The sequence below is a fragment of the Clinocottus analis genome, unplaced genomic scaffold, assembly GCF_023055335.1.
Source record: "Clinocottus analis isolate CAN_PGR_092001 unplaced genomic scaffold, fCliAna1.0.p SCAF_7, whole genome shotgun sequence".
NCBI lineage: Eukaryota > Metazoa > Chordata > Actinopteri > Perciformes > Cottidae > Clinocottus > Clinocottus analis.
Window position 1 is genome coordinate 4,983,477 of NW_027176229.1, and position 18,331 is coordinate 5,001,807.

The 18,331-nt window shown below is 45.4% G+C and overlaps 3 protein-coding genes across 3 annotated transcripts in view; 1 reads left to right on the forward strand and 2 right to left on the reverse strand.

Moving 5' to 3' along the window:
• Positions 1–668: 668 nt before the first annotated feature.
• On the forward strand, positions 669–3,345 carry si:dkey-1k23.3 (heat shock protein beta-1). The gene is made up of 4 exons (XM_068566590.1): positions 669–1,164; positions 1,526–1,589; positions 1,708–1,828; positions 2,820–3,345. Exons 1-4 carry the CDS (start codon positions 810–812, stop codon positions 3,276–3,278), a joined length of 999 nt encoding a protein of 332 aa, XP_068422691.1. The 5' UTR covers positions 669–809; the 3' UTR covers positions 3,279–3,345.
• An 879-nt stretch (positions 3,346–4,224) lies between these two features.
• hspb8 (heat shock protein b8) lies at positions 4,225–14,845 on the reverse strand. Its single transcript, XM_068604893.1, has 3 exons — positions 14,040–14,845; positions 10,661–10,724; positions 4,225–5,474 (listed from the first exon to the last, which is right to left on the reverse strand). Exons 1-3 carry the CDS (start codon positions 14,470–14,472, stop codon positions 5,297–5,299), a joined length of 675 nt encoding a protein of 224 aa, XP_068460994.1. The 5' UTR covers positions 14,473–14,845; the 3' UTR covers positions 4,225–5,296.
• A 1,553-nt stretch (positions 14,846–16,398) lies between these two features.
• Positions 16,399–18,331, reverse strand: part of srrm4 (serine/arginine repetitive matrix 4) — a 61,269-nt gene continuing 59,336 nt past the window's right edge. The window contains exon 13 of the mRNA XM_068604892.1: positions 16,399–18,250. Within this exon, the coding sequence (XP_068460993.1) occupies positions 17,983–18,250 (268 nt within the window). The 3' untranslated portion in view covers positions 16,399–17,982. The remainder of the gene's footprint in view (positions 18,251–18,331) is intronic.

An 18,331-nucleotide genomic window follows, 5' to 3' on the forward strand; every position in this document is an offset into this window, starting at 1 on the left:
CGGATCTCGGGGCACACGGCTGTAAAAATGAAACACTGACAAGTCTGTCACACTTGATAAAAGAGGGAACAATAATAACCTTGTTGAGACTGCCGAGCAAAAAGAAAAATGGAAGTGGAAGGGAGCTTTGTACACTCACTACACACACATGCCACTGAAACGTTTCAGATAACACAAAACAGATAATTTTGTGTCATCCTCAGCCTCCAGCGGAGGTATTTCATGCTCCAGACAAACCGCTGCCACTGTGTGTGTGTGTGTGTGTGTGTGTGTGTCCTTCGAGGGGCTGAAACGCAGTGGGAAGAGACACTCTCGCTGGCTCACGACAACACTGAGGCGCCCAGTCACCACTGACAGAATAGAGTTCACCGGGACGTGAGAAGAGCGGTCTTCAGGCAACGAAATGCAACAGTTCAAACGCGAACTCGCCTCGGCCGGCCGCTCGCTATTTGCCATCGCGCCCCCAAAAGTTAAAAATACAACTAATTAGTCCGCCGCCTTCTTCAGGCCGGCGAGAGGTAGCGGCCTCCCCTCCACACCCATCGCCCCATGCATGCCCACGCAGCCGTCTCATGGGATCGGCATGAGTGCTTAATAAGTGCTAAAACAGACAGGAGCAGTATATATAAAGCCCCGCCGAGATTTCTCCGTCTCTCCGCCCTCCGCCTTCTTTTATCATCCCCCCTACTTAAGGGGATTTGAATTGCTCAAATTCAACTCAAGAGGGTCCAACTCCGGCTTTCCTTCCCCCCATTCCATACGTTTCTCCTCTTTTTTTTTTCTTTGCTGTCATTTTGTTTCTTGAAAGCATGGGCGACTGTGAGCAAACAGAGTCGTGCGGCGGAGGTGTCCCCTGGTTCCCCCTGAGAAAGTGGTGGCAGTCCAGCAGGCTTTTCAATCAGGATGCTGGCCTGCCGCCTTTCCTGGAGCCGGGGGACCCTCGGTGGACGGACGTGGACCGGCTCCAGAGGGGTTTGGCCGGCTGCTCCTGGCCAGGGTACATACCCGCTCCGCTGTTCGTGCCCTACATCTCTGGGCCCATGCATCAACCCGGCCAGCAGAGTAGCAAGGAGCCGTACAAGTGGAGGGTCAGCCTGGAAGTAGCTCACTTCTTTCCCTCAGAGATTTCTCTCAGCGTCCGAGGCGGATTCCTGGAGGTCAGAGGTACAGAGCTTTGGCGTGCGGTTTTATAACTGCACCGCGTCAAGCGTTTACTTCGACGTCGCAACGCGCGGGATGTAGTTTCGGCTCGAGTGTTAACAACCTTATCTATTTAATATTATTATCTCTAACGGAGTTATCTAAATAGACTTCTCTCGCAGTTCACAGAATAAACCCCTCAAAACTAGACACTAATGGAAAGGAAGCCGAATGAAACAACATTAGAAAGCTGCTGAAATAATGGGCTCGGGGAAATCTCAGCGCTGTGGCAGAAATTAATTTCTGTGCTGAGTGGTTGCTCTGTGTTGCTCGACTCCTCTGTGTGTCCTCACATTCTTCCCCATAAACGGTAATCCATCCCCAGGGAAGCACGAGGAGAGGCCAGACGAGCATGGATTTATCGCCAGATGTTTTACAAGGAAGTACAGGTACGAAGAGTTCTGAACACCAGTCAGCAGCCATGTTGCAGACATCTGGAAAAACACAGAGACCGTACAGTATGCGCATCAGTTTCAGTGTCGGATAACAGGATCTTGTTGTTTTCAGGCTGCCAGCTGAGATGGACACGAGCAAAATCATATCCATGCTGTCTGTCGACGGTATCCTGACCGTGGAAGCTCCAGTTTCCAAAACCTTCGTTGCTTCTGCCGTCATCCTTCCCATCCAGGTGATCACAGCTGGGAAGATCATGTACTTTGAGGGCGAGACGCCGACGCACCGATACGCTTTGATATTTAGGGCTGTTTTGCTTCCATAACGTGTCTTCATTCAGACGCCACTAAATGAAATAAACACACTTTTAGCTTTAATTTGTCCATTTGTTTCAGTAGATTTCACTTAAACTGAGCAAACGTTTGCGTTAGATAATGTCTCATTTGTATATTTAAACATACAATTTCCACAAACATACTATTGTAGTGATATCAATTAGTTAATAAATGTTACGCTGTCAAACTTTGTGGAGTCTTTTAAGTTAGTTTTTCTCTCACTCCCAGACAGAAATGTCCACTTTAGGAGCTCTCACAAGCAGCCAATTTTCATTTTCAATCTCTTCTCCGAAGGTTTTTGTACTCATATATAAATCATAAAATGATTTATATGAAATATTATTTCAAACAAACATTGAGAAAGTTGTTTGCTGCGGCTGTTGTCAGAATTTCTGATGAATGAAGTGAGATCCAAAATCTTTGACTCTGATATGTCATCAAAATGAGACTTTATTCTTTACGCTCTCTGTTCTGGAAATGTGTGCAGATTACTGCATATTTACTAAGATCATTTCTCATTTGCACATTTAAACATAACATTTTAGCTTACTGTGAGTGATGAAGTGGGGACGTTTTATGCTGCTATCAGTTAAAACGTTCACCTGGAGTGACTCCTTCAGGAAAGGTTTGTATGTGCTGGTTTGCTTTCTTGCTGAGAGTTAAACACATTTCCCCATAATGTCAAACCTGTTCTCTAAACCGGAGACTTTAAAGACAAGTTCTGACCGATATGTGCGGATTGCATCCAATTCAATATCCACGAGTCTCCACTTATGAAAGGACTGGTCTGAAAGTTCAGTGGTATTGATGGAGCATGAAGGCCGAGCTCGCTAACCTGCAACGATTTCATTTCGCTGCTGATATTTTCTTCTTATTTATGCACAAACACAGGTGGAGCTGCAGGTGACTGGAGAAAAACTGGAGAAAGAAGAAGCCCCCGAGACAGAAGTGGAGAACTGCGGAGCACCGGAGGCCCAATGTCTTCCGCCTGCAGAGGAACACGAGCTTCAGGGCGATCGGGCCGAGGCTCAGCAGCACGATGAGACGAGGCAGCCCGAGGAGGAGAGCCACGAGGAGCCGGCCGGAGAGACCGGCCCTCCGGCCTCTGAGGCCGGCGAAGAGTCCGCGGGTCTCCGAGATCCTCCTGAGCACCGCGAAGTCCCCACGGGCACATCCAAACCGCCGGAGCGCACGGAGCCAGCCGTGGATGGAGAGATCCGGGTCACGACGGGCTCGGTGGAGGAAGAGATCGACCACCTCCAGGGGCCCGGGCCGGGCGAGAGGCCGCCGAGCGAGGGCCCGAGCCAGGAGCTGGAGCCCGTCGACGCGAAGCAAGAACGCACCGAGTAGAGGCAGAAATATGGGCAAAATGTTGCACGCATGCACACACACACACAGACACGGACACACACACACACACACACACGTTTTAGTCCATAAACAATAAACACACATTCGCATGTGTAAGCACGCTGTCTTCGGAGCTCCAATAAAGCAATAGTCAAAATGTTCAATTTGGTGTCACTCATTATTCCCACATGTTTTCGCATCCCCTCAATCTTTAAACCAACGTGTGAATCTGCAACTGAATGTGTCCTGAATAAGTGATCGCTCAGTCATGCTCATGTAGCTCCCTCTGAAAATACACCAGTGCAAAGTCAGATTAAAAAAAGAAGTGATTAATTAATCACGCCGTTTCAGCTAAGAGGTTTTGACATTAAGCTGATACTATACGTTTGCACAGCTGCGCGTTAGTCACTTCCCCGTGAATAGCTTGCCCAATTATGATGTTGCCATGGCAGCGCAGGTCCACTCGCCGTCTAATAGCAGTAAATACAGACGCTTTCCTGCGCGCTGGCACATCTCACAAAGCGGCGCCTTTGCACGGCCAAAACTGTGGAGGCCTTTTGTCGTCGTCCCCCCCCCTCCCTCCCGTAGTGTGACTGCAGTTTGAAAAACTTTTTATTCCAGCAGATCATCTCTCTTGATTCCAATACATAAGAGAGGATTGCATTTTTTTGCATCACACAACATGCAAAGGAACTGTCCCAAATTAGTTGGGGTTTTTTTTGCGCCCTCGCATACAAAAAGCTCTGGCAGTGCTGCCTCCGTGCATTCGGCCCATTCCGCATCACAAGGCGGTGCCAATCTCACCCGGCACTAAGCCCTCCGCTAATCTGCTGCCCAATTCCTTCTGTTATCCAACAATAACACCACAGGCTCCCTGGATCCTCGGTGCCAGGCCAGAGAGTGGCACGGCTCGCAACAAAAAGACACAGATGTTAAGACACACCGGGAGATTGGCCGGACGTTTTGTTTTTATTGCATCAGCCAACACAAAGACGTCAACAGGAAAAGTATGCAGGAGACAAACGTCCTTGGCAAACAGGTCGCGTCTGTGCGCTCCAGCAACCGTGCAGCCATCTTCCCCGACGCTCAGATAGAAAATACGAGAAAAATAATCATCAAAGAACAAACAAAAAAAAACGCAAATCTTGTTGCAAAACGTGGAACACTTCAGAATAATGTTGAGAATGAATTGGCACATGGTTGAAGTATATTTACAATACACTCGCAGGACACGATTCAGCGCACAGTGAAGCCACAACAGGTCACCTGTTAAAGTGACATTCAACTCAAACGAGGAACAAGTGAAGAACTGAAGGAAGGCAAGGCACTCAAGGAAATAAAAGGCACATTTGTCTGTTTTTTTTAACCAAATAAATCACATACAAATGCAAAAAAAACAACTTCCACTTCATTAATTGGATGTTAACATAAATACAAATATGATTCTCACACAGTGTCATGTTAACCGACTGGTTAGTGAGAATGCTATGACTTCAAATGCATCAGCGGCCCAACAACTCTTGCATAACCTTCAGGATGTATAAACTATATAGAATATTAAAACTGCACAAGACAAGTTAACATTTGTGTACTGAAAAAAAAAAAAAAAAATCCCCAAAAAACGTCACCGCAGTCCTGAAGATATGCATTTACCAATTCTACACCAGACCGGGGGCCCGAGAAGAAATCAAACAGGAGCACATGTTTATCCGAGCAGCTGGTCTCTATTCATGTTGTAATAAAAGAGTACAAAGAACAATCTTAAGTTTTTGAATTTTGGGTTTACATTTAACATGAAAGAGAAGTGACACCTGCATTCAACTTAACTCAAGGACAGCGTCATGCTCACTTATCTGCTCGTGTACTTCAAATCTCTTCCTTGTGCAGCTTTAATAAGGACCTCAAACGGGACGTGTCATATTTTACACATTGACATTAGGCGGAAGGCCACACATTTCCTATCAGACACGTAATCAATAGTGCAGGACGATTGGTTATGTTAGTGGTGACGCCGGGTGCTAGACCGCGGGGGCCTCTTGCGGCTGGGGGGCCTCCTGCTCCTGTGTGTCTCCAGCCGGCGGGGAGTCCTCGTTGCTGAAGAGGTAATACGGAGGCGTCTGCCGGGCTTCGATGATGAGGACGCCCTCGGGAGACAAGGAGGCGAAGACGGTCACGGGGTCCACATCTATCGGGATCCTGAGGAGAGAGCGCGAGAGGTGAGGATGAATGACTGTGTTTCTTCTTCTTCTATTGTCTTCTCCCTTTTTTTTTTTGTTGCGACGGTAGAAGTTCAAATGTGAAAAGCGGCAGAAGTTCACTTGTAAAATCTGCTGTGTGCTCGGCATGTTTGAAAGCACGGGCGGGAGCAGCAAGAGCCGCGAGGCGAAACAGCCTGGAGAAACAGTTCACTTCCTGCTCGGAGGTCGAGCAGAAGTGGGACGCTTTCCTCCAGACGAGCTGCGCAGACGTTGTTAATTGGGGTGGATTTTATTTTGACACAATACCAATCAACAGCCCGCAGTCGGATGATCTTAGCGCTGTATTTTTAGAATAAAAAAAATAAAACTTGGCTCTGGATTTTAACAGTTATTAAAAATGCTCACCCAGTCCTCCCTGGCTATAGCGCTCATTCTACACTCACACAGCCTCACACCCAGGAGATGAACTCAATGACGTTTCCATTAAAAATCCTCCAGCTCTGTGACGAACACAGGAGAGAGAGAGAGAGGAGGAAAAAACACACGCACATGGGCTCCAGGTGTGAGGTAAAAAATAAACTCGATTTCCAATTAACGAGAGCGTCTGTCTGCAGAAGTTTAACACCTGTAAATTACCATCAGTGTTTAGTTTCCTAATCTGCTGCGCTCATCTGCCATAAAGGCAGCAGCTCATTATATCGGCCAATTTTTCTTCTTTGCTTAATATCTTTTGACACTTCTCACGCTGAAGAAAAGGGGGATAATTGACTGTAAAAAAAACTTGCAGGAAGTTCAGCCTGAGCTGCAATATTTCAGGCTTTATTAATGATATTTAATGAGGTTACATTATCAAATGGATGCTTGTATTGAGGTATCAAGTTGATCGCAAGTTTGATTTTCAAAATAATACACCTCACCGAGGAAGGGCAATCCTCCGAAGCGCCTCAGAGGCAAACACACAGACTCCCAGGCAACTCTGTTCCCTGTCCAGACATTGTGGCCAAATATGGGTATTGCGGGTTTTTTCGGCGCGAGCAGCCAAGTGTCTCTGGGAGTTCATGTAAACAGGCTGCCCCGTCCAGACGAGGAGACTGAGACTGTGGCTTTTACACGCCGTGTAATTCGAGAGGACCCTCCACTGGCTTCCACACTGCACTGAGAAATAAGTCGGGAGGGACTGAAACTTCATCCCACAAAAGCAGACCGACAGAGGGGTCACGTCAGGTCCACCTGCGTGGTCACGTGTCACATGCAGCGTCTCATGGAGCGTTCCAGGTCCACAACATCCTCCAGACCCATCCCCGAGTCCACCAGGAAGACGAGGGAGAGAGAATGAAATACAGGCTCTACACCTCCTCAAATGGCGGAAGGGGTACAACAGGTGGGAGAAAGGCAAGACCAAAAACAAATGGAGAAAGTTGTTTTGGTTGAAATACAGAGTCTGAACAGACGGATTATAATACGTCCAATTTAGGTGCAACCTAAACAGAGCTCTGCCGAGGCCAAATGCAGCACGGTATCTGGCAATGTGCACAAACGTGAAAGATAAGTCCCGCATCCGGCCCCCCGCGAATCTGATTGTCTCCAAAGAGTTTATGAGTTCTTCCTCGGTTTTAATGAAAAATCAGCGAGGTTGTTTTTTTTACCGTAATCCTGCTGACAAACAGATCAACAAAACCCAACCGAAAACATGACCTTCGTGGCGGAGGGAACAAGACCGATGTAAATAAACATATTTTTAAAATACATAACGTTGCAGGAAGTGGGTCCATGAAGATGTCTTCACATCATCCTAAGGACAAAGGCAGTGAGGTGTGTGGGGGGTTGGGAGGATGGGAAGATGGAGGAGGCCCCGAGCTTTGAAGACAAACGATCATACATATTGGACATAAGAGTACTCTATATAATATTACTGTATTATATGTATATCAGGACACTAGCATTGAACATAACTCATTCTTTTGCAAGTTTTACCATCAATATTAATCTCTCAGGCTTCAGCAGTGACTGCCGCTTTATTTTCCTTCTCCATTTTTCATTATCCCCTCATGCTACTTCATGATAACATATGCAAATGTCATATAAACAACTATATTTAATCTACTGTGCAATGTAATATATGTCGTTTAGAAATACTGACACCAGACTAAGGATCTAAATGCAAGCTAGCAACTCCGTTAGGCTGTAGGCAGTAGTGTTTTGAGCTAAATGCTAAAGCTAGCACGCTAACATGCTGAGGTTAACGTTGGATTCTGAGTATTGCAACTTCCTCTTTATTTCTTTGTGATTGGCCTTTTTCACCCACTACAGGTTGCATCTCATTGCAGAATTATATTTTTCTTCACCATGTTCAAAAAGCTTTAAAAATGACATTTGTATGTAGTGTTTTTGTAGCGTAGAACAGCGTGTTAAAATCTATCAACACGGACTTTATTTCAGGCACCAACTTAAAACCTGTGAGTGAGAAAGAAATGCTGACTCATTTCTGGGGTTTTATGATTATTTCCTGCAGCACTGTTCAGTGTGAAATACACGTGGTCTGTATATCGATATGAAATAAGTAAATCATAGCCACCCCTCCGTCCATCGACATCCTTCAAGGAGCCAATCGCTGCGAAGCAAAGTTGCCCCTTCTGACAAAGTTCAATCCCCCAGCGGGCCCATTAACGTGGGACTGAAACCTTATTTATCAGCAGCTCAAGGAGTTTATTTACCTTGTGGCAAGCGCACATTTTATCTCACATATTGATTTTGCACAGCTGCCAAAAAACTGTCCAATATGCCAAAAGGGCCCCAACCCTTCTCAAGAGATGCAGAGACAGAACCGAGACAAGGGAGACCGGACCCAGTGGTTGTTAGTGTGTGTGTGTGTGTGTGTGTGTGTGTGTGTGTGTGTAAGACATTGAAGGCATACTGGATGTTGCAACCCAAGGTTTTCCTGTCTACACCCTCTGGACTGATTTAACAAACAACATATTTGGTTAATAAGTGACATATTTCATGTCCACCCTTGGACCCCGTTCACCGTAAATCACAAGCGTGTTCTGTCAATAAATTATGCCATGAACTGCAATGTTTTATCTACTTTCCCTTTAATCTGCGGCCTCCCCTCCTGCGCATATCTGCATGAACGTGTTGCATTCATTTGAAGGTCACACACACAGTGGTGGAAGTAACAGTCACAAACATGTTTACCGTCCAGCTCAAACTTACAACAAGTGTTATTGTGAGGTCCATCAAATAGTCTTATTTCATGCTTTGTGCTGAATCAACATTTCATATTTTACATGTGCATTCATGTGATCTCAACCCATTCAGCGTATATCTTACATTGTTTTATGTTAGTTTTAGGGTTTACTTATTTATTATATCTTTACTGTTTGATTACTTATTTATTATAGTAAATCATCTTCTTTATTAAAACTACTCCGAGACATTCAGAGGAAATATTTGTGTTTTTTTTTTCCTCACATCTTTTAGTCACTTTTAAGAAGAAATAGAATTAAAAAAAAACTAATTGGTGCTTGAGTTAAAGTACATGCTGAACCATACACACTGGTCCTGTGCCTTCTCTGTGCGATGTCTCTGTTTTATTATGAGCAGAGGATTTGGGTATCGAGGTCAGTTATTTATATATTTGACCCCCTCCCCCTCCAGAGCCCCCATATATATATATATATTACTCTCCCGCATGTTCCTTAATTCTTGAGGAAAACTATATTTCAAGTGAAGTGTGTGCAGTCCAAAGTGTGTGTTTTAATGCTCTGCTCGCCATCGAGCCGTGTGAGAAAAACTATGTTTTTAAACACTTTGGCGAGTTAATGATCAAAGTTTTTCTTCAAGAGTTCTCCACAAAAAAGTTCAAGTCTTCCAGGTTCCCTTCTGTTAATACACGCATATGTATATATAAATGTACAGATGTTATATGTATCCACAGCGTCTGTCTTCACTCAGTGATTGTTTGTCTTGCCTCGCTGAGGAGCACAGGCCTGATCTGAGGACTTTCCAATTACCAGGACTGTGATATCAACAGTGCAGCGCGAGCACAACCGCTAACTAATTAGCCAACAGGAAATTAGCGGAACTGGAGCGACGCACCAGCGAGACGGCGATCCGCACCAGAGATTAGCAACGCGGCCGTTTGAAGTCCTCTCGCTGCCCAATTATAAAAGGCGGAGAGAGGCGGGCAGGTTGAGGAGACGTTTGGCTCGGGTGACGTCCAACGATGAGCCGGCTCACTTTGTTTGTCCGCTCAGAGCCGTCTGAAGCAGATGCTCAAAAACCTTTTAACCGAAAGCTTGAACGTGAAGCCGCTTCCACATTCTGGTAAACAGCGATGACACGTGCAGGATGCCGCCATGTTGAGTACGGACGTGACGCTCTGTATGGACCTTTTAAGTAATACTAATAATAATGATAATAAAAGGAAAAATAGCTGATGACGAATCAACACAAGGTAAAAAATGCCTTCCTGAATAAAAATGTTTTTAGGTCAGTCTTATAAGAGTTCAGAGTTGCCAGGAAAAGAATACTTAACTTACAGGGTTACGTGTAATGTCAATTACTCTCCCTATGTTACCTTAAATTATTGAGAAAAACTTTATTTTAAGGTCCAATTTGTCGTAACACTTTCACTTAAACACTCTCAGCTTGTGCAGTCCAAAGTGTTAATGTTTTAATCTTCGGGTCGCCGATGAAAGATGTGAGAAAAACTATGTTTTTAAACACTGGGCCAGTCGATGATATACTAAAAGTCATTAGTTCTCTGTAAAAAAGTTAAAGTCCTCCAAGGTCACATGTCAACTTGTTTCCTCTGACCCTGCTTGCTTGCATGTTTTCAAGTAGCTGGATAGAAAAGTGATTTTCTTCTAGTTAATATTCATAGATTTTAAGAAATAAAAGTATCACAGTGTACAGTATTCGGCCAACGAAATGGCTCAAATAAACCAAATCATGTCCATAAACCCCAGAGCCCTCTGGATCCACCTCCTGACCACATGGCCTTGGAGTGGGAAACCATTAATGCATTCATTCAGATCATTTGTCTCCAAGGTCGCGCCACTTTAGCATTCATCTTATATTATCTTGAATAGATGATTATAAATATGGTTTGTGTCCATAACGTGTGGTGTGAAAACCCAAAAGAGAGTTTGCATCCTTCATTCATCACTGGATGATACTCACTGTATCTTCTTTGTGAAATTCTTTGTGACTATGCCTCCTTCTTCCTGCTTCTCTTCGTGTTTTCCTGTTGGGAGAAAACAACAACAACAACACATCAAACAAATAGGTGAGTTAGTGGAGAGTAAATAACCTCAGATAAATTCTAGTTCAGATACGTCATGTTTCCTAAATGACTGTCCAGTTCGACTGGATCACATCCTTTGAAATGTATCAATGATTCATAATGGGTGTAAAAAGCTGTGGATGACACTGGGATCACGACATGTTTCCTTTGGCACACACTCGGTTTTCCATTGCTCACCCGGTGGCAGTGGTTTTTATACTTCGGGGCCACTGGGTGGGTTGAAACGGACACGAAATGATGAAACAACCGCTCGCCGGCTCGGTTTACGGCCGTTGTCTCTCTCGGGCTTGCTCCAGCAGCTGCTCCGGGGTTGCTAAATATCACGCCACCTCCCCTCCCCCCCCCTCACCCACCTCCCTTCTTTTCCCCCTCCCCCGCTCGACCCCCGCGTGCACTCCGGCCTCCGCTGTCCGCTAACCTTACACCCCGACAGTCACGACTCCGCCCGCCCCAAAAGTGCCAGACTCCAGAAAGAAAGTCCAGGGAGGACGCTGTGCTAAGATCCCCGGTGAAGTCACGACTTCATTATTTCCACCGCAGCAAGACTTCAAACTGGTCCCAGTTCATGAATAATGGAGGTCTGGTCCAGCGAGGCGCCGCCGCCGCCGCTTCTTTTTCAGGCTCTCTTACGACAGAGATGCCAAATTCCAGCCGCTCTATGTAATGCTCATCGTACTGGATGTCCTGGGAGGAGACATGGAGGACCATCATAACAATCATTTAGACTTTAGGTCATCGTTATTTTACTTTTATATCACAATTATATGATAATTCATATTTTTGGCTAAATATTATATTTTAATCATACTTATTTTAACTTATATATTTGATTATTTATTTTAAAGGCGTTTTAAAGTAGATTTGTGTCATATGAATTATACATGATATCGTACTACAGCTGGTAATAAACTGTTATTAGCAGTTGCAGATATTATGAAATAGTATATGATCCATATGTAGTATTTGTGGATGTGAAACATTATAAATATTATAGATGGACCAGAACACACATTATGAACCAATGAACCCTTTGACTGTTAACCTTTTAATATTTAACAGTATTATCATCATCACTTCCAAATAATGTTTATAACTGTATTACAAATCATTAACAAAGTTCATTTCTTAAAGGTTCACAAATCATTTTGGTAATCATTGACAAATTATTAAAATGTTTCAATGAATGCAACGATGAACTGTTCAAATAACATGAACTATATCATTACATGAATAATTATCATTTCATTGTTTGTTCATAGTAAAGATGAACTAAACTATTCACTATAATTGATCGTTGTTATGAAGTATTACTGTACTTTTGATACTTTTGCTGCTGCGTGTTTATAAGAGCCGAGCACTTCTCTTAAAGTTCACTAATCAATACTTTGACATAAATTGGGGATCAAACGTGTAACGGCGTGAGGTGACGCTCGTCGTGAGACCTCTACAGAGTATAACCACTAAGTTCTACACAGTGATTTACAGAAAAGATCAATCTTTTGGTTTTATGACCCACAACTGTGCTCTAATATTACAGGATGGATCCGATGTCACTTCAGTCTGTTGCTGCTTGGATTAGCTCCGCCCACCACAGAACCTATAAAAGCGCTATTTATAACGCCAACACGTGCATTTTAATGGTTTTTGTGAGTTCGGCTTGCATCATAAAATCTCACTGTCGGGCCTTTGGTTCTCGCTCGTCGTCAGTAAGATTTTTTTTATCATCTTAAAAGGAGAAAAGAAGACGGGACCAATTCCCCGTCGCGCTTCCTGTCGGCCATGAGGAGCACACTGAGTTCTTCTGGAGGACTCTGCGCTCGACAAGTGTTGCTTTGGTGTGCTGAACACCTGCAGCATGCTCGTATCACTCTCCCCGTGGGTCACACTTTTAGATCGGGAGGGTCGAGTCACTAGCAGGCCCAACATGGCGCTGACTGAATGACCCAACTGGCATACCAACAATGTGTTTATTTAAAAACTCAGAGCGCGCTGTCCTCTGCGCCCTCCTCGGCCCCGCTCATCCCAGGAATCCACCCGTCTCCGTGAAGCGCTGACCCAGAGGAAGTCATTTCTGTAACTTACTCCCGTCACCGGTGACTGAGCATGACCGGGGACCGCAGCAGGAGACGGGAGGGTAAAGCTCTTGTCTCCAAGAACATTCTCTCCGCCTCGTCTTATTGTAAACAGAGACTGTTGTCACGGGGCCCTTGCCTTCAATCTAAATCGAGCCCGTGGGCGACGGAGGGAGCGCTTCTCCAGGAATCTGAAACAGGTGTCCAGGCTTGAGGATCCGCCTGCCAACATGACAGTCCCAGGCTCCCAAATCTGTTTAGCTCTTCCATATCAAGACTCATTAATGCTGGGAGCATGTTATACCGCGGAGGCTTTCATTGTGCTGCCTTCAAGTCGGCTGCCAAAGGGAGAGAGCTGGTATTTCTCAGTCAGGTGGGAGTGAAGAGACGGAGAGAGAGGATCCTGGCTGTTAAATGGCTGGACTGCTGCTTTTTTTCACCCCCCCCTCGTGTATTTTCCGTGTGGACGTGTGCTTTGGAGCAAGTTGTGTGTTTCATGTGATGGTTGTTTAAGTTGTTTTGTGTGAATGTGAGTCAGTGAAAAGTTAACGTCGGAAAAAATCACAAAATATAATGGAGGCATGAAAAGTTTTTAAAATACTGACGTTCCCTCAATGAAATCATCATTATTTTGAGTTTGGGTTATATAATAAATATACCGCCGATGTTTAATTGTATTTTATGTGAACTTGCCTCTTCCTAATACATAGCCATATGTTTTTTATTCCAATTTCCACACAGTCAGGGACACATTTCTGCTTGAGAAAACACTATTACTTCATTTAATTCTAGTATAGTTTGTCAAAAAATAAATACTCATCACAGCGGAGTCTTACCAAATTGCAGAGTACATCTTTAAACATGATGTAATATCCTCCATTAGCAATACTGAGGGCATGACCTCAACGTCCTTAACGGAAGTTACAGCACTTTTAATAATAGCTGTTTTTCACAAGCAGAGGATACTATTTGCCCAATATGTTCACTTTGTATCCTACTCAAAGTGTAATGTCTATCATTGTCATTCTGAAGATGCCTTCGCATCATTAAACCCCCGTTTTGAAAAGGGCTCTATGAATAAAACGAAGAGAAATGACCAGTTTGATTCACTTCCTATCACTGACACCAAGCGAGACCTTTATCCTCAAAACGCGAGGCCTCTTCAACACCACCCCCAACTCACCTGACACTTCTACAAACCCGTCCCTCGTCTTGATGCTTAACTCCTCTGGTTTGAAGCTGTGGACGTTCACGCACACTTTCCAGGGCTCCCCCCCGGTGGTGCCGCTGCCGCTGCTGGTGGAGCCGGTCGGGGAGCTCCTGGAGGAGGGCTCCCCGTACCGGCTCGTGTACACCGCGGGGCCTCCCGCCGACTGCCGCGAGGGGAAACCCGTGCGTAAACTGCTGCCGAAGGGCGACGTGCTGAGGCGCGTGCCGAGCCGGCCGGGCCGAGCCCAGCCGGGCCAGTCCATCGCCAACTCGTCGGGGAAAGGCGGGATCCCAAAGTCATCCTCCATAAACCGAGAGCCGAGCTGATCCCTGAACGGCGATTCTCCAAACGGATCCCGGGGGAACCTCTGCCGGCTCCCCATCGTGTAGAAGTCTCCCTCTGCCATGTCCAGATGAGATCGAGACCAGGTCAAGTTCTGCTGTTAGGAGCAAAGCCGAACCAAGACTTTTCTTGAACAAAACAACAAACAAACCAGAACTGCTTGAATCGACGTGATTGCACTTTATCTGCCTCGGATGTTGCGCATAACAACGCGGTCACCAGTGTATCCAACAGCAAGCCGTCAAAGTGCACACGGCTTTTCCTAAAAAAGTGAAGCCCCTGCTGGCTGTGGGTTTTATACTGGACGGGGATTTCACAAGACGACGAGTCCCGGAAAGTGCTGGGAGGTTCTGGAGAGCAGGCGCGCTGCAAAAAATATCCGCACGAGAAGTCAGACAGAGTCTTTAAATAGTCCAAGTGAAGACAACAGGAGACAACAAGGCCTTTGTCTGCTCCAAATAACCCCGTGTCCGCTTTTTTAGAGCGTTTAAATAACAGGTTAAGAGGTAAATTAAAGATGAAATGACTTGCTGATGTGGATATTTTTTGCAGCGCAGGCGCAACAGCTGACCAGAGGCCCCCATGAAGTCCGTGTCCACATGTCACTCACGCGGAGCCGGAGCTCCCGCCCCCTCGGTGACTCACTGGCTTTTTAATAGCGGAACAGCAGCGCCATGGGGGTCAAGCGCAATGATGTCACAGGACGGATAAAGAAGTGCGTCTTCAGAACGTAAAACAAGACGTTTTTAATTCAGGACATGATTTCATACAGATTATTCTACACACACGCAGTGAGAGGAGATAAGATGTTACAGTATGTAAAACTATATACTCCTTCATATGATGATTGCACACTGAAACACTGGGTCGCTATTGCTATATGACTTTGTTATTGGGAATTTTTATTTTTGTTTTATGAGAACAAAAGACGTGATCGGAGGGATCTTGAGCACAAAGACATCTAGAGTCCATTGAGGGGCCTTTTTTTCTCCGTTTCCTCTGTCCACTAGTCTAACTATATAGGCATCGTATCCACGTCAACATTTCGAACATCCAACGAGGCCTGAATCCCATTCTGTACATTTAAATAATCACACCTTTTTTTGTACAATCTATACAATGCAGATGCATATTTACACCACAGTATTTACATCTTCAAAATGACAGGAACTGATGTGAACTTTACATCTTGTGAAACAGGAGGGAGAGGGGAGGGCGTCGTGTTCCCGGGAGCCCAATCTAGAAAAGTGTATCGACTAGACGGCACGGATCTTCCACCGGCGCCTCGTTTGTGGATGACTTTTTTGTGCCGAGTCCCCTTCCTCTGCCTGCGTCACATTTCCCTCATTCGTCCAATTTCGTTGACATTCAGGGAAATAAGCTGAGAGTATTGAGTGCATAGAGAGCAGTCTATCGGGCCTGCAGCAGTTACACAGACAGGATGATGGATTTGAAGTGATTGAGAAATATAACTTCTAATTATACGGAGAGGCAGTTTCAAACTCTCTTTCGCAGATTCAAACTCTGCAGGCAAAGCCTCCTTGAAATTAACTTTTTTAGAATCACTTTGACACTGAGACTGGGAGAAGATTGAAAACACTCTCATGTGTGTGTGTGTGTGTGTGTGTGTGTGGTAAATATGAAGTTTTTATTAGCACCCGGTTAGCCTAACTTAGCATTCATATCTCATGAATCTAAAAAGGAACTTCAGGTTCCAGAAAAACCCTGCAGAGTTCGGGAGAGTTCACCATTTCTTTGTGTCTGCCCTAGAAATACCCCGTCAAATAAACCTCCTGTACTCACAACGTGTCATTTTCACACGTAAAGTCACTACATTTCATCATTTTGTGTGGATTTTGGTGGTCACTATGGACTAAAGCGGTAGTGTCCTTCAGAAATCTTGAAAATCTGTTAGGCAGGCCTGGGCCTCCTGCAGCAGCGAGGTGAAGCACTAAAACTGCTGCAAGAGGAAGAGGAGGAGGAAGAGGAGGAGGAAGAGGAGGAGGAAGAGGAGGAGAAAGCTCCAGCGGGAGGAGGAGAGCTCAGCGTCCCACTGACGCGTCTCCTCCTCCTGTTGGAGCTTCCGACTGTAGCGTTAAGAATAATAATGTAGAAATAGACAAATAAATCTTCTCGCTGACGCTCTTAGGTCCTACAGAAGCATCCGTATATTAAATCGAGACTGTTTTATAATTAGTTTAAAGTTCCGTTCAGTAACTTTGGATTAAACACATATTATATTTTATAATTACTGAGCTTTAGAGGAGCTGACAAAGCCAAGCCCGCTGGTTTCTAGTCTGTATGCTAAGCTCACGTAGCTTCTGCCTGCAGCTTCACATTGAACAGACATATATGAGAGTGGTGTCAATCAACTCCTCCGACTCCCTCTCCGGACAGGCAATTCACTTATTTCCCAAAATGTCAAAGCTTTGCTTTAAAAACAAGCGCCTAAAAAAAATCAAAAGGTCAGACTTTTTTTTTTGCTTTTGAACATCTGCCTCTGCTTTGAGATGTAGGTGTGAGTGATGTGGCAAACATGAAGAATAACTTACAACAAACCAAACATAAATTACAGCAGTGTCATCATAACAGTGTTGCATAGAATGACCACCACCGAGAGGGACGACAGACCAATAAATATTAAATAAACATTAAATATGGACGCCACTGCACAATTGATAAAAAAAAAAAAAGTATCCTTTTTGTTCTCGCAAAACAGATTCACTGTGTTTTCTTCGCCTTGAGTTGAGTCAAGCAAAACACCTTCTCTGGGGCGCTTCGATTGCTCTCGGTTGTATTACACAGACTGACATTTCAATCGTTTTCCACTTGATCAAAGGATGAATGAACTTGACATTTGAGCCGACAGACAGTTTGCTCGCCGTCAGGCCGCCCTCACCGAATCATTCTTCAGAGGAAAAGGCGTTTGTTCTCCCCGTCGTGAAGCGCAGAGATCAGAGCACTGAACCTTTTCCTTTATTCCCAGGCCGCTCGTAAACACTCGGCTCAAACATCACCTCGATTCGTCTAAATCCAAAACGTTCAGACCTGACACGGGACAGTAAACGCCTCAGTACATCGCCTCCAAAAATGTAAAAGTAATTCCAGTCCTTCTTGGTCCCCTCATTCGTTATAATTCAGTGTTTTAAAGAGCTATACATTTTTAAATAAATATGAAGCATTCATTTAAGAGAATAATTTAATGGGAAGTGAGTGGATTTAAAGTAAAGCGACAGCGAAGTGAGTCGACCAAACACAGGAACGCTGTTTCCGTGTCCATGTGTAGTTTCTGTTGTAAATACCTTCAGAGATGAGCAGCCGCTGTGAGTGTGGATGCAAGAGGACGCGGTGCAAGAACAAAAAACAAAGAAACAGAAAGACATTCAGTCTCCGGTGGTCTCCGTGGGCAGTGACAACACAACACTGCCTCGATGAAAGACAGTGGTCGGATCCCCGCGGGGACATTTCCACTCGAAGCGGAGCGTGGAGACGCACGCGGTCGGGTCCGCTCCGACACCCACAACGCGGCCACCAGCTTTCCGTCCCTGCAACGTGCTCCTGGACGACGTAAACCCTAATGCCGGGTTTTGTGCCGTTTGTGCAACGAGCCTCGACTCCGGCTGCGACTGCGCGTCCCGAAGATCGAGTTCCAGGACGAGCTGCGGCTGTAGCTCCTATAGGAGGAGTAGCTGTGGCTCCGGCTGCGGCTGCGGCTGCGGCTGATGCTGTGGAGCGGGCTGCGGCTGCGGCTGCGGGTAAAGAGGCTGCTCCAGGGCGACACGCTGGTGGACCGACTGCTGGACGGGCTGGGTCGGAAGTAAGGGATGGGCCGCTTCCTGGCACTGTGGAGAGTAATGACGGCACGCGGCGTGAAACTGAGGCACAGTGAGGACACTAAAGCTGCAAAGGAACTTTTACGAAAC